Below are 17155 nucleotides of genomic sequence, written 5' to 3'. Positions count from 1 at the left end.
AGCACTCCTTCATCTGGTTCCACTCCTTCCCTATCATCTCCTTCTGCCTCTGAATCGGATGCAAGATTGCGACTTATAGACTAGTTCCTTAGATCTATTGTGTACATTTTGTCATCTACCTCTATGGAGAGGGTATTTCTCCTCCAATTGTGGGTGGCCTTTGCCATGACTAGCCATCCTCTCCCCAACAATGCACCATACCCTATCTTCTCCAAGGTAATCACCACAAAGCCCAAGAGGAATTGTTGTATACCAATAACTTCCTTTTGCCCCATCAAGGTTCCTATTGGCTTAATTCCATGCTGATTTGCACCCACCAATTGAATTTGTGTGCCCAAAGTATAAGTTTCCCTATTGCCTTTCAAGTTTCCTCAAATAGGGCGTTCATGCCAGAACCTCCATCAACTATTGTATTTGATAATTTATATCCCATTATTTCCATTTCCACTATTGTCAGTGTCCTCCCCATTCCAATGGTGAACAAGGTGTTGGTTTCTTTTCCTGCTTGCACTTCCTCTTTCTTCTTCTCCTTGGAAGTTACTCCCTTAATGCTTGGCCCTTGTGTTATTGCTATCTGCAGTTAAGGTAATGTTTCTAGTAGATCCGCAATTTTCATAGGGATGGTGGTCTCCAGTACTTGTTTCATAATGTTTGATACAAGCAGGGTGTTTGGGAGTTTAGTCATACTTGCTTCTCCTTCCTTTCTCATATTATCTCTAATGTCTTTTCTAGCTTCCTGAAATTTTTCTTTTTCTATAGATGCATTCGAATACTCGAGTTTCCTAGCCTACATTCTTCTAATGGCTAATACTTCCTCCTCTGAATCTGCAAATCGAGCATGTTCACCCCTTTTGTCTAGGGCAATTGGCATCCTCATGATTACCCAGTCCGCACCATTTACACAACATTCCTCCATTCTGTCCTCTGCCATTATGGCAGTCTTGTGCAAAATGGTCACATTCATTGGATCGCCTACATTGGATCATGATTCTTCCTTTAGAATCATACCGGATTGCTCTCTTCAATGTGTTGTTGTTGTTGTTGCTTCCTCGCCTATTGTTTCTATACCCTCCAAGTGAGGCTTATGTATTTGTGTTTCATGGAGGGGTGGAAGGTGGTGTGTATTGTTCTCCTTGCATGAAGAATACTTGTGCATTTCATGCCTCTAGATTGTAGGGGCAATCCTTGATTGTGTGGCCCAACACCTAACAGATTTCACAAAAGGCTTTGCACGAACATGTCCCTTTTGTATATCCTTTTTCACAATCCATACACCATAGTTTCCTCCCTTCTCTTTTCTCCTCCTTACTCCCTGTTACTTCCTTCATTAGCCTCATCATGTCTTTCCTCAAGGCTTGGATAGCCTTAAACTCATCTTCACTCTCCTCTGAACTTTCGCTCTCGCTTCAATGTCTCTTAGCTTTGGAAGTTTTGTTCTCACTTTCTGTATTCATTGAGCAAGTACACACATCTGCAAAGGATGATAGCAGTACAATTTTCATTTTCCTTCTCAAGGATGGGGTTAATCCTTCAATGAACCACCTCTTCTTCAATCCATCTGCAAGTTTATTATCCATCTTTTTAATCAATTGCTTGAGTCTCCTGCTATAAGCTCTGACTAATTCATTTTTTCCATGCCACATATTATAGATCTTTGTGACTATCTCATCATTGTCGTGTAGAAGTCTAAATTCCTCCTCAAAAGCAGTTTGGAGGTCCTTCCATGCAGTCTTTGTTGTCCTGCATTTTGTCACCACAAAATGTAGGTAATAGTAAGAAACTTTTTTAAATTAGTTTCATATTGCTTTAAGCTTATTTCATTATTTAATTGGTTTCTATTGATCAATCAAACGACACCAATTGATATAATGAATCTTTTAGTGAAGGCTTTTGTCAAGTCTTTCATTATTCTGTTTGTCGAGCCTTTGCTTGACTTTTGAAAGCTTTCATCGTCCTTTCTTTGCTTTTGAGTTTGCGTTTGTTTTTTTTAGTCCTTTGGTTTTGCTCATGTCATGCCTTTCGTTTTTCTCTTCGATTCGGTCTAACCTAGAGGTCAATCAGAGTTGTCAGTCAAGACATATGGCCATTTTAGTGCCCAAAAAGTGGACCTTTTTGATGCAATAGTATGAATTAAAAATATCATGTTACACTTCTAATTTGACATTTACTTTTTGAAAAATATAACTTAAAATCACTTTAGTTTATGTTTTTAAGTTACTTTATCTTTTCAATTTTCACTTAAAGTAACTATAGTGCACTTTATGTTATATTTTTAAGTTAGTTTTTGATTTTTCACTTAAGTGACTATATTAACTATATAGTTCAATTTAATTTTTAGCATTTAAATCAAACGCTCTAATAAATATTACTTTTTAAATGATATTTATATGTTATATTGTTAATATGATATGTAAATATAATTTATGTCCCACTTAAGTAATATTTTAATGAATTTAAATTAATATGTGCTAATTAAATCACTTGAAGTCATCAAAAGTGGACATTTTATGTGTCATTACATGTAAAATCCATCAAAAGTGGACTTTTTACATGCCATTGCATATAATTTTTAATTAAAAGTATTAGTCCATCAAAAGTGGACCTTTTTCATGTCTCTACATATTTAAGTCATCAAAAGTGGACATTTTATATGCAATTACATGTAAAATCCATCAAAAGTGGACATTTTACATGTCACTACATATAAAGTTCAACTTGTTATCAAAAGTGAACCTTTTTGATGTCATTACAACAAAAGATTATCATATTAAGTGGATCTTTTTTATGTCATTGCATCAAAAGGTAAGTTTTTATGTCTTTGCATCTAAAATATAAGATGTAACTTAAAATATGTAACAGCACCCAAAAGGTCCGAGTTTGATGACTTACACATTTTAAAACATGCAATTGACCCAAAAAGGTCCGATTTTAACCAAAAACATGTTTTAATATGTGCAATGACCTCCAAAAAGTCCGATTTTGAAGAAGAATATGTCTTTACCCTCCAAGAACCTGATTGTGGAGATTATGAGAGATTTACTTGATAGTTTTGCATGAGATTTTCTCCAATAGCGTCGGTTTTGCTTGGCAATGGATTTTCTAACATTAAAAATGGATTTATCTTGCTAAAAAACGTTTTCCCAAGCTCCCAACTAGGGCACGTTTTTGGAAAAATCAACAAATAAATCCATTTTTGCTCCAAGTTTTGACTCCAAAGCAAATCAATTTGGCTTCTTTTTGGGATTGCATTACATATTGATACATATTTTGGTGTTTAAAAGCCAAAACGTTTTTGTTTCATGCCTTTTAGGAATCACGTTTTTGCTTAAAATGCATGGAAAATTGGGGTTTTAATCCACTTTTATGCATTTTGAAGCCACGTTTTTGCATTTTGATACATGTATATGCATTTGGAGAAGTTGTTTTTGCATTCACAAGTCAAAAATGACTGAAAAAAATGCTTTTTTTTGCCACGTTTTTGCAAAAACGGCTCAAATTTTACATTAAAAAGTCATGTTTTTATTCAAAAAATTCAAAAAAATGCATTTCCAGCCCATACCTTTGATCAAGAGGGATTGTTTTTGAGTTTTAAATGCATGATATTGTCTTTGGAGACCATGTATTTGGCACTTTCATGTCAAATTCGACCCTTCATTGCTAATTAGCTTTTGTTATATGCAAGTATGGAAAAAGTCAAGAAGTTGTTTGAAAATCCGGATTTGAGGAAAAATTGGTCTTCGAATCTATAAAACTTGCTATTTTGGCTCTTTAACCTCCAAGTAAGTGGAGACTTTCAAACTTGTTCATCAATTCATACTTATCTTGCTCTTTCCATGCATATTTTCGCTTGAAATTGCACATTTGTCCATATATATGCCATGAAAAGTGCATTTTGCCTTTAAAAATGATGAAAACTCTCATTTTCACACTATTGGAATTTCCCAAAACTCCAAATTCGAATTTAAGTGTTGAAGTGCATTGCTTCTTGACATGTTTGAGTCTTTTGCCAAAGGCATGTATTTGTTTTGTGCTTGTTTTTGTGCTTTGTGCTTGCTTGTCAGTTTTATCCACTTTGGAGAAGTTACAAGTTCTTTCCCAAGAACTTGTTTTTGCTTCACTTCACGTGAAAGCATCATCATGTTTCATTTTCATTTTCCATGTCACAACACTTCACATCTGATCCGAAAAATGCAATTACATGTTTTCCATCTCATTCACCATCAGCACATGCATGTAATCCCATTTTTCGCTTCTATTTTCATTTTCGCCTCTCCATATGCATTCATGCCTCCATGAGCAAATACATGTTTTTCCACTTCCCATGTCATTACATGTAAAAGCTCATCCATCATTCGCCTTCGCTTTCCATCTCATCCTTCATCCCTTGTTGCACGTTACATTTACATATAATCCATTTTCCGTGCTATTATCTTGAAAGCCCAAGTCACTTTTTGAAAATCAACAATCTCCATTTGCACGCATTCCCATGCGCCAAGCACTTTACTTCAAAAAACAAAAAAAGTTAAAGGTGCTGATGGAAAGTTGTTCTGAGTGTACATCCAGACATTGTCAAGAAGGTTTTCAAAGTGTCAAAGACTCCAGTTTGTGTTGCTTGAGCGAGAAAAGTTGGATCACATCAAGTTTCCACATGACAATGGACAATTCATCACAGTCAGAGGTTATCAAAAGACGCAAGACCATGGTTAACAAGGTGAATGCATCGATACAAAGTACAAGAACTCCCAATCTTGTTATCATCCAGGATAGCATCGCCAAGTACAAGGCCTTTCAAGACAATCCCTAGGATTATTTCAATTCTCTTCCATCTTTCTTCTTCTTCTTGTTCTTCTTCTTCTTGTTGTTTCATATTTGTAGCTGGAGAGGATGCATTACATGAAGATGTGTAATTACATGTAATGCGAGTTGCATGTGCAGTTGCATATAACCCTATATTTTCTCCTGTAGTTAGACGAGGTCAAAGTTGGTTGAGTTGCTCTCACTTTTTCCTCCACCTTTTTCTCAACTCCTGTGCCTATATAAAGGAGTGCCCCCTCATTATAAAAATCATCTTTTGTTGTATGCAAGAAAGCTCTACCACATTTGTGCAAGCATAACTTTGATTGTGTAGCACAAATTTGGGAGAAAAGTGAATAAAAGAAGCAATTGAATTTGAAGCTTTGACTATAATCAATTGTGATAGAGCAAATTAGAAGCTTTGATTGTAATTTGTGCCTATTTTCTTGATTCATGTTATTATTGTGTGTTCAATAAAAGAGCATAGTGATTTAAGAAGCAATCGGAGCCGAAGCTTTGACTGGGAGTGGTTGTGGATGTATATAGCTAGAAGCTTTGTTTGTAGCTTAAACTTCTTTCTTAATTCACAAAATAGTTAAGTTATTCTTACTTTTAGGAGTCTTTGTGCCCTAATTGTAAAGCTTTTCCATATAAAACTATGACCGAACTTAGACCAAACTGGTACACTTTTAGCTAGCCTTTGAGTTAGTGAAGGTTTAACGGTATCACTGTTTCCAACTCTTGATAGAAGTGTAGTTAGAGATTCACCATGCCCATTAATCGCTCCATGAGTAAGTGGATTCTTTCTTGAAAGTTAAGAAAAAATGATACTAGTAACACCCTTTTTACAAAATCTCTCAACTTCTTGCTTACCTTGAGCTGATCCAAAGAACGGTGAGAAGGGGGAGCCTTCCCTTTAAGGTAGGAGAGACTCTGTCTCACACGCTGTGGCTGGTCATCCTATTTTGCGATTGGATTTTTACCCAAAACTGTCGGTTGCAAAATATCCACCCAACAGTCTTCTTGGCGGCCTCCAAGTCCATATACCAATCAATACCTATTCCTCTCAGCACGGATGGAAATGCTTCCAACTATTCATCGACATCATTTTCTCCATTGGCCTACCATATAGTTATGCATTTTTTATAATGACGTTTTGGATCCTCCAATCCTTCCCCACTAAATCTAGGGAAGTTTTGTTTGTCTACAGCCATTTTTCTACCACCCTTCCCCCTTGTCAAGACGTTCCCTCCTAACGGGACAATCCCTCTTGCCAAGATGTTTCCTCAAACCATGACTCCCCCTCCTGTCAGGACGTTTCCTCATCCAGGACTCCCCCTCTTACATGGACTCTTCCTTTTTTTGGGCTAGATTCCAAGGTTGCTCGTCCAGTAATATCATCTTCACCTTGTAATTCTCCTTCCCCTTCTGTGTAGCTTAAGCTCTGTTCCTACTGATGCTCTCTTCGTGTGGGGGTTTCAAGATTTTGCAACCCTTCCTTCGTGCTGCTTCCAAGATAGCTAAGTTGGCTATACCTTTTATGGTGTTTTCTATCAACTTCTCTTCGATATGGTTTGTACTCTGGGGTTCGTTCACCAATCCCCTTAAGTCACAACGTCTTTTCTCCTACTCATGGAGACGTAGAGTTCGCAGCATGGCTTCCTCCTTGGTTTCCTCCTCTAGCACTCACCTGGGATATTGCACGAGCATAAATTGTTTTAGTACCTGGCTATCTTCCTTGGATTGTCACGCTCCTCCAGTTCCCATGTTCTTCTCACGAATTGTTGGAGCACTTGTTGTGTTCTTTGTTCTCTTTCTATTTCGGCTCTTTCTTCCTCCACACGTACCAAGTTTCTTGCCACTAGCCGAGGTATCTGTCCAAGAAGATCATACACCACCGGTAGTATGAAAGCTCATCCCGTACCATGCTCTCTACAATTGCTCTCTCAAGCTGCCCTTTGCACGTACTAGTCCACAAAAACTTCCCAAGCCACCACCAGATCGTGTCACCTGACCTTCTCTCGTAATTTCCTCCTCATCTCCATCACTATTTGTTACTTGTATATGTAGTACGAAGGGTCTTTGCATTACTCCATCCTACCTAGTCAACAACCTCCAAGTTCAAACTTAGGCAACGGCACCAAAATGATGAATGGTTATCAATGCACAATATATAGAGTAATATAACATGGACTCAATATTACCAACACGACATTCATTACCAAAATACCAAATGGTGAGGAAATATTACTTTTTTATTGATTACCAAAAACATCCCTCCCTCATCCATATTCCAGAGTACTTATATAATAATCGGTTGGCTAGGAAAACCAACATACGCATCCCCTCACTTCCTAACTAACCAACCCAACAAAGCTTAAATAATGCTAATTATAACATTACTTTATTACGTACTACGGGATAGATCAAGAAGCGTAAGAGTTTGCATTCGTGCGAGAAAGAACTTGATGCTTGCAGTCATGGGACTAGTTTATGGTTTAAGACACTTCTTTGAAGAGAAAAATTTCACATTAAGAGGGAGTCTAACAGCTCATCTAAGGTAACCATAAACAAAGAAATCAAAACATTGATATCAAGGAATCTGACAAATCCATTGAAGGCAACCTTGAACAAAGAAGTTAGGTGGTTGATGCATGTACTTGGAGCTTCAAATGGAAGTCACATTATCATGAATGTTTGGTGTTGTCAAGCCTGAGAAAAATTCACAGTTTATTACATTCACCCATGTTAGTATGGAATCAGATGTGTACATTTGTGTACGGAAAATTGCTCTTGTGAACAATTTTGTGACTTTTTTGTGCTAGATGTTGAGAGTCTCTTGAAACAAGACATCTTCCTTAATTAGAAATGTGAATAGGGCATTCTCCTGTGACAGAGGAAGCAACTAGAGGATATCATTCATTTTAATCTTCAAGGTTCCTAATCATATTGATTCAGGAGTAGACCATTTTGAGACGGTTTCTCTAGTGATCAGGAAACTACAACAGGTTGAGGGCTATGACTCATGAGATGAAGTTCCATGTGTGTAGGTTGAAAGGCCTTTATACAAATGCCTAAGATGGAATGGTATTCATTCACAGTACATTATCATTGAAGATCTAATAACCAATATTTTCTTCAAGCTTTCTGCCAAAGTGATGTTTGTGCATTATTGAAGACAAGCTTGAAGTTATGGATTGAAACCCTTACTGAGAGGGAGTCTCAGCATTACTGATTACCTGAGATGTACTTTATACAAATGCCTAAGATGGAATGGTATTCATTCAAAGTACATTATCATTGAAGATCTAATAACCAATATTTTCTTCAAGCATTATACCAAAGTGATGTTTGTGTATTATTGAAGACAAGCTTGAAGTTATCCAGATTGAAGCCCTTACTGACAGGGAGTCTCAGCATTAGTGATTACCTAAGATGTACTTGAATACATCCTTCTCTAAGATAGAAGTTTCAGGGCTCCGGGAATATCCATTGTGGATCCACCCTCTGATGTGGTTCATGGTGGATGTCATGTGAATTACTACATGATTCTACAGAAACATCATGAAAGATGACAATCTTTCATTGATGTTTTGATTGTGGTTACTATAGTAAGGTGACAATCTTACAATAGTCTAAGCTTTTATCATGATGGATGTTATAATGATGTCTCTGGGGATTATGATTGTGCATCTCTCTCATGTAACTAAGTTAGTAGTTATAGAGATATGGCATGGTGTATACTATGAGACTTAGTACATGGAGACACCATGTGCAAATATTTTCCTTAGTAGGCATCATGAGACTTGATGTCAGTGCACATAACAAGGGAAATATAAATATGGTGAATATCTTATGGTACATATTCTTGGATAAACCATACTTTTGATGATACAGTAAGGTAACATCTTGTTGTTGGATAGAAGTTGCTATCCTTATAACATTATTTCTATATTATCATATTAAGATGATAATCAAAGAGTAATTGTGTGATTGATCAAGCTTCGATTCTCCCTAGCAAAGAGGGAGTGTTAATATTATAGCTTCGGTCAGATTGAATTGATCAAAGAAAAAAAAGTCGTATCAGTATATAGATCATTATGTGTTTACAATACCCTATATTAACCAATTATTAAATTTATCTATAGTATATTATATATAATTGAGTTAGCTATTTAATATTTATCAACCTAGTGAAAAATACTGATTATTAAATTGATGTATTCATCTCTTTTGATGAGACATGTCTCATGGACTGACATGCCCCTACGTGGACTTTGTCCACATATGGACATGCCTCTCCATGAGATATGTCATTTGTGATATGTATAGAATCTCATCAGGCTGCTCTTGGAAAGTACAGAAGTGACAATAACAGTATCATTACAAGCAGAAGTCCTCTCTAACACTTGCATACTATTTTAACAGCCCTGCACAAGGAGAGTTATATCAGCACCATATCAAAGATCGATTACACATTAATTATATTTCTAAACGTATTACAACAGATTCAACATGGTATTATCACTGGGCATAGTATTATCGTATTCTCAGCTCTACTAAGTCAGTATTGAAGTCAGAAAAGGAAGATCACTACACCACGTATTTCTGATTTTGAAAATAATATGCAAAAGGATTATATTCTGATTTTTATAACAGAAGTTAGATTTAGTTCATTTTGTCACTATCATTTTGAATGCACACATATGAATGTCCATCAGAACATGGTATTATATAAACCCGTAAATAGTTTACAAAAGGTAAAAATAAAAAACTGGAAGGGGTATATTCCACATTGCAGCCACCTTCCTTACTAGCCTATCTCTTTCTGCTTTTCTATCAATTTCTTATTATGGTATCGCTACTTTTATTTTATTTTTGCTCTTATTGTGTTTATGGTTTGTTTTATAATTTTATTACAATCTTAACAGTGCTTTTTCAAATTTTACTCTTATTATTTTGACCCATCCTAAGACACGTGTATTTTTTGTGTGTTTCTGATTTCCCACACAGCCTTATCTCTCTTTTGGCTTCAGTGGATATTTTTCTGGATCAAAATTTCCAATCAACACATCATTTTCCTACATGATCATGATGGATCACAAAGTTCTATCCAAAACATTGATGCTAACAAAACTTGAAGATTTTCCTTAAAATATTGTACTCATTGTTTCTATATGCTTACCTGCACATACCGCAAGTCACCTGTTCTTGTAACTTCATCATATGGCTGAACATCTAATTTCTTGATGGCTGCATAAAATTTGAATGTGAAAATAATACTCAGCCATACGACTGACTAAGATAATATTGAGCCATTGGATTAAGTTCACTTCCCAAGTAATTGTTTGTGACTATTAGATAATTCCTACTAGCAAACTACTGATTAAAAATATAAACTTGCCTTCTTTTAGAACCACAACAGTAGAATTGATTTGTGGGTGATGAGCTGCATGTGATACAAAAACCAAAATAGGTTAACATTGGTAATCAGGAATTTAAACTGAAGTAGAAATTCAAATAGCATTGTAATGAACAAAATAGTTTTTTAGAAATTCCTTTATGCTATAAAAAGTTTTCCCAAAATGCTTTTGATATGTCCCTTGGAAAATGCCTGCAGTAGTGGAACAAGTGCAGAAAATGATTTATAATTAATATAAAAATAATAGTAAATGAAATTATATTAATGCCCACAATGAACCAAAATGAGCCAACTGAATGAGCATAGTTAAGTACAGCAAATGGAAAAGATTCCTTAAGCATCATAGTGTAGCTTCCATGAAAATGTAAGTTCCCATCAAAATGGAAGTGGAAAAAAAACCCCTCGTAAGCTTATAAAACAGAAACCTCATCCACTCAATTGGCTTCTCAGTTAGTGGTAGCCTGAAGTCAATCTCTGCCTTATCAAAAGTGGTGAAGATACACAAGTGTAATTTTGGTCATCATCAAAAACTGAAGTAAAGATTTTTAGTCAAAATAGGTCCAGTAAACTTATTCCTTCTGTACAACCTTCAATAGAGAGTCCGATAGATCGTCAAGAGAATATAGCAGGCCCATATAATTCAATGATCCAGTCCTGAATAGTGAATAGGTACTCTACATCATTCTAATTCAATGTTCATACTCTCCTAGAAGAGGTTACAAACCAGTGATGTGTCACATCCCAAAAATTAAAGACTTAAGTACTTGTATGTAGTAACCCTGGCCAGATTATAACTCAACAACTCCAATTTTTAAGTTAAAAGTCAGTTGTCTGACATTCCATTAAACACTTGGCTAGCAAGTTCTATTATAACTGAATATCATATTGGAGTGTTTGTTCTTTTTGTATGCATGATTTTTCAAACTAAATACATTCAAATCTAAATACTGGAACTGAATGCTAAACCACAGACTTTACCAAATAAGATTGAATGGCAACTAATTGCTTTAATCAATTTCACAATCAGAATGTAACAAGTTTAGAACCTGATTTTGCATTGGCAATACATTTAGCTTTTCTTCAATGTCCTTTATCCATAATGCGAAATGATCCCTTAGACAACTGGTGGCAGATCAGAAAATTGCAGAGACGCCCCTCTGTGAATCAAATCACAGGTAATGTAATGAATTTTCTGGCCCTCAAATTCAATTCACTAGCCCCAAAGCCAGGTCACAGATCCAATATATATGTGTGCTGACCTCCCAAATCACACCTGTGGCTAATGTAGATGTCTCCACGCTCACTGAATGGAAAATTGCCGGTTCAGAATGTGTGCTGCCCAACCTCTCACATGAGGAATTGGCTTGATTACTTGCCAATGATGCCCAGAATGGTAAGAGCGCTGTCCTCAACAGTCAATCAGCAACCTGAAATAACGAAATTGTGGCCTCCAAAAACCAATACAGATTCACAACTAAATTTACCATGTAATTACTGATCAACTTCGCACAAATACCTTCAACAATTTGATCTCCTTGGCACAAGTATTACAATAGGAGAGAGAGAGATACAAATTATATATTTACAGCATAAATTGCTCTCACAAACTCAGAATTCTCAGAACTATGATTCCAATTCCCCAGTCACAAATAATATCAGTATGGAGATTTAACCAATGAAATCACTATACCCCAGCCGTGACTTCAAACAATCTTAAGAAGCTCAAAATCCCTTGTACTTCAGCAAGGGCATAGAATTCAGAAAACTTAGGAAAAAGCCACAAAGGCATCAAAGCAAATAAAATATTCAAGTGTGCTTTTCCCAATGAAATGAGCTCTTATTTATAATCCTTTGTTGGCTAAAGTTTCCTAAAAAAACTCCACAAAATTGTGGAAGTTTCCCAAAAGAACTCAACACTTGAAACTTTCAAACAAACTTTTTAGAAATATCTCTTAATGACACTATTATAATAACATAAAAATTATTATAATAATGCAACGTAATAATTGATGAATAAATAAGAGCTCATGCAATTATTGACTTTATTAATTGCAGGTGACGACCAAATGCAAAAGCCACCCACTGCACAGTAGACTTACTAAAAATAGCAAGTCCACAACTGGGACCCCCAAAACACCTTGTCAGCTCATGAGGGTTGCTATGATGAGCTAACTCCATCAACTGCATAGACTTGCCAAAAATGGGGACATTACATTATATTTATAGGTGCTTGAGTAAAAGTTTTAATGAGGAACATTTGTTTTTTTGTCTATAATTTGTGTATATTTGATTAATAATAATAAAGTATGTACACTGGTTTTAGAAAGAAAGTCCTTATCATGGTTTCCCAGAAACCCTAACCTGCTTATCAAGATACCACTTTTACAATGGTCTATCAGCCCCATACCACCCTTACATGCCTCTGCCATTCAACTTGCACTAAAACACTTCTTTACAATATCAACTTACTCCTCACTACATAGACTGCCATTACATGATCACCAAAATACCACCTTTACACAGCATACCAACTTTACAGACAGAAACAATCTATACAAACACTACATAAAAACCATCTTTACATTGTTGTTCTCCCTTAACAAATCTTTGGAGCCATTTCAACAAATAATAAAAACCAAAACCTAGAAGGACACAGAGACACCAACTTGAGCCTAACCCCAAGCGTCCTTGTTCCACCTCTACATCAACACCTTGCTCGGTGCCCTTCGTATGGCCTTCTATCTTGCAATTTGTGCACCATAGCTCATTTCCCTTGGTCTCCTTCTGCATGTTCTTAAATTCTTTCATCATTCGGATCATATCCTTTTGGAAGGCTTGGACCTTCTTGCTGCCCTTTTCGTCATCACTGCTCTCTTCTTCCGAAGATGCGTCGTCATCTGAATCGGATGAGCTACTCTTCTTCTTCTTTTTTGTCTTCTGCTCACTTTCTAAGTTCATTGCTCAATTGTATGCTTCAGTATATGATGATGGCAGCACAATCTTCATCTTCTTTCGCAACTTTAGGTGTAGGCCTTCAATGAACCATCTTTTTTGCAGCCCATCAACCGGCTTATTTTCCATTTTATTTATCAAGTCTTTTAATTTATTGGCGTATACTCAGACTGTTTCATTTTTCCCCTGTTTTGTGTTGTATATCTAGGCTACAATCTCATTGTCATCGCGCAACAATTGAAATTCGGTGATAAACTCCTTTTTAATGCTGTCCCAATTGGTTAATTTTTGGGGATCTGTATCAACAAACCAATCATTTTCTACCCCCCTTAAGGTTGCTGGAAATTTTCGGATCCATTCATTTGTATCTGTGATGTCATTCGCCCTCCAAATTGTTTCGCATGTTTTATAGTGTCGGATTGGATCAATTGTTCCATCGCCATCAAATTTTGGCAACTTTTCCTTTGGTCCTGCCATTACTATTTGAGGTTGAAAGATTTGTTGTGTACCCGCGTTGTTCTGCACACCCATGTTGTTTCCGACAGTCATGCTATTTGGTGAAGAAGGGTTTTCGTTGATTGAAGTTGTCCATTTCGGGACAAAGAATTCACTCCACGCTTGTGCTCCCTCGGCACTCCGAGCCGTGCGAGTTAATCCCCTTCTGTCTGGATTCTCTTCCCTCAGCATATGCAGGTTAAGAAATTCCTCCCTTGCTTCTTCCACCAAATCCAGCCACTGTCGAGTCTCTTCCAACAATTCTTCAGTGCTACAATGTCCGTCGGCAATTTGCTGAAACCTTCGTCTGCGTTCGGCCTGCTGTGCCAAAATTAAATTCACTTGTGCCATGCGTATTTCATCCTTTTCCTTCAACTTATTCTTATTTTTATTCAACTAATTCGGCATTAGTCTTCATTCCTCTGCCTTCGTACCAGGTCCATCGGGCAACAGCACCAAATGTTTACTGTACGGGTAAATAGATTAATGCATACAGACAATAGACAAGAAAATGTAATAGGAGTACTCTCTTATTATTCGCATATGCCAAAGACATTACATCATGCTTATGATAATTACAATGATCCCGAAGGGTGTATATATACGTTTTGAAGAATCTTCCCGAAGGGGTCTGTCGGCTACATGACAATTATCGAAGGGTCCGTTGGCTACATAACAAGAACCTTCCGGAAGGGCCCCGTCGGCTGATACACAATTTTACCGACAACATCCAACACGTGAGGAGCGGGACTAGAGGATCCATCTTTTATAAATACTCTATGTCATTTGCACCAGGAACACAACATGGAGGCACATCGATTCAGGATGCTCAAGCCAGTATTGAAGCCTGCCTGTGTGATTCTCACCATCTACAAATAAATTGATAGACAAATAGCCGTGGATTTTTTACTACAGAAAAGACAAAAACGAGCGGAGGCAAAATTATATATGATACAAGTGTTTCATTGCCCATGCGTTTTCATTATCAAAGGGATGAATCGAGCACACCTGACTCTTGACGAATGAAGATATCGTTTAATATGAATGGGATAATTATATGGGAAAGCATTGAATTTAAAGAAGTTTGGAGATATACGTCAAAAGAATTAAAGTGTATATCCAGGAAAAGAAATTTTTGAGCCGAGTGTGGCTTCTATTTAAAAAATATATACACACAGAACTATTTAAATCTTGATAATATTTAATACGGATTATATTCGGGTTAAAAGTTCAGTTATTTGTTATAGAAGGGTGAAATGTTTAATAATGCCCCTTCATCCTTTATAAATATAAGATGTAAAATCAAACAATAGACAATTCCAAAAAAATTTACAGCACACCTGATATAGTATTATCTCATGGGTGGAGAAATGAATTTTTGAACGAAGCTCTTGGATTATGGGTTAGTGAGCAAATTTATATGCGATTCCAAAATTGAGATTCACAATAAATTGATCATCTGTAAGGAGTGTCTTTATTGTGATTTATTTTTGGCATAATTCTTTATTTTATATTTCAGAGTTTTAAATTATTATTAAGTTGTGTCCTTTGTAAATGTTTTTTGTTATTTTCTATACATATTGTAATATTCGGATAAGTGTATTGGATCATTATTGCATTTTAAATTAGATAAACATAAATATTGTGAAATATTTAATTATTTTCGTATTTATGTCTAATTTGTCTCCGCAGGAGTTAAAGTGCATTTTAGACTAGTTTAAAATTGTGTTTATATAATTGATCCGCAGCATCAGAATTATTAAAATTGTTTATAGTTTAAATATATTAAACTTTATAAAGTTGTACGTTTCAACTTATAATATTGACTCTAATTGCCCATTTAATTAAGCACTGGTCTTTCACTCTTGATTCATAATCCATATGCTGGCAATTGTTTCATTTCTTTCCATTGAGGAAATAGTATATTCATTTGTTGTAATCCATTTATAATAATAATTTTTATTTTAAAAACTCTCTTATACTCTTTTATTATTCTTAATTCGTAATTTGCAAATTTGAAATTTTCTATATTTCTTGCCGATTAAGAAAACTTTTGTCGCATTCGCATTCTAATCGATCTGCTTTAAGCATCTTGGATTTAAGGTTGTTGTCCAGGATCAAGTACACCCGCCTCGATTTTGTAGTGCCAGAAGCGCAAGGGATTCAGATTGCATCGATCAATCCCGTCAAGTTGGTCATAACCAATTGGATATCCCAGCATCGAGTAGGCAAGGCTCGTAGGATTCCAATCTGCGGTTTTGGGAACCAACACCACCATCATTTTGTTCTTGTAGACATCACAATTCATACAATTTGGCCAACACATCAAAGGCACCGTGCTAAACCATTCTGCCTCCTCAAGGTCCTCAATACCCTACACCAAGTACCTCCTATTCAAAGATGGAGTCAAGCCCCAACAACAAATCACCCTCCACCGATTTCCCATTACCCATTTGATTATCACTGCCTCCTCTTCCAATTCCATCCCCCATGCAAGAACTATACTCGCAATATCTATATCTATGCGATATCAGTGTTTGTTGTTTAGAAATTCCTCCCCTAGAACTTCTAGAATGACCTTTACCACCCTCTTTCGCTTACACTTCAAAAAATGTTTGAAACAAAACGCAAAGAAACCAACACACAGGCAAAGTGAACTCGCAGCCAAAAACAACAAATCTCTACAAAATCGTCAAAACTCTATACCAAAAATTGTGTCCAAATCAAAGAATTAAATACGCAGTTTTACACTAGAAGCCCTCAAAATTTCTCAAACAATTTTTCCATAAAAAGAAAACTGATTAAAAAAATCTCGACAAATATTCCAAGAAATGGGGCTACAAACTTCTATTAAAAAATTTGGCAAATCTTATAATAGCCCATTGACCTGCTGTAATACCATGTTATGATAAGTCAATGTTGTTATATTCAACAGAGGAACAAAAGTTACTTATATAGATTTACAAAGATGTTTCTAAAAGAAACAAGTGTCACATAGTGACATGTACTTGCCTTATAGTAATTTGTATTGATTTTATTGAATATAATTATTAATATGTAATATATTTTTATTAAAGTTTATTCAATATAATAAAATTATTGTAAAAAATAAAGAAAAATTATAATGAATAAATTTTTTAAGTAGTTAGATGGAATAGTTTTTAAAAATTTGCATTTCTATATATATTCTACCAACTTAAATAGTCTTGAGTTAGAATATGTCCATAAAAAAGATATTGAATGAAGCATATTCCATCAATATATTTATGATATCTATAATTGTGATAATTAATTTTCCTTTGAATGAAATTAAAAATTACAAAAAATTGAATAGAATACATATAACTAAATCTTAAAAGTTTTTTTTGTTTGTGATTCAATAATAATATTATTTAATATAATTTATATTTAGAAATTATATCAATTGTAATGCATTAATGTCTTGTAGTATTAATTACCAATATTTACATTATACCAGTATATCTATTTTTA

General features: G+C 35.5%; 1 protein-coding gene across 2 annotated transcripts in view; it reads right to left on the bottom strand.

Moving 5' to 3' along the window:
• LOC149533365 (S-adenosyl-L-methionine-dependent methyltransferases superfamily protein) overlaps positions 1-17155 on the bottom strand; it is a 225458-nt gene that overhangs the window by 121507 nt on the left and 86796 nt on the right. For both annotated transcript variants that reach the window (XM_089804290.1, XM_089804289.1), the window contains exons 4-5: positions 10199-10243; positions 9980-10047 (exon numbers count right to left, since the gene is read on the bottom strand). In XM_089804290.1, coding sequence (XP_089660416.1) covers positions 9980-10047; positions 10199-10243 — 113 coding nt within the window. The remainder of the gene's footprint in view (positions 1-9979; positions 10048-10198; positions 10244-17155) is intronic.

Source organism: Cupressus sempervirens, chromosome 10 (assembly GCF_028749045.1).
Source record: "Cupressus sempervirens isolate cs-2001-9-10 chromosome 10, ASM2874904v1, whole genome shotgun sequence".
Classification (NCBI taxonomy): domain Eukaryota; kingdom Viridiplantae; phylum Streptophyta; class Pinopsida; order Cupressales; family Cupressaceae; genus Cupressus; species Cupressus sempervirens.
This window is presented reverse-complemented; position numbering and strand designations above follow the sequence as displayed.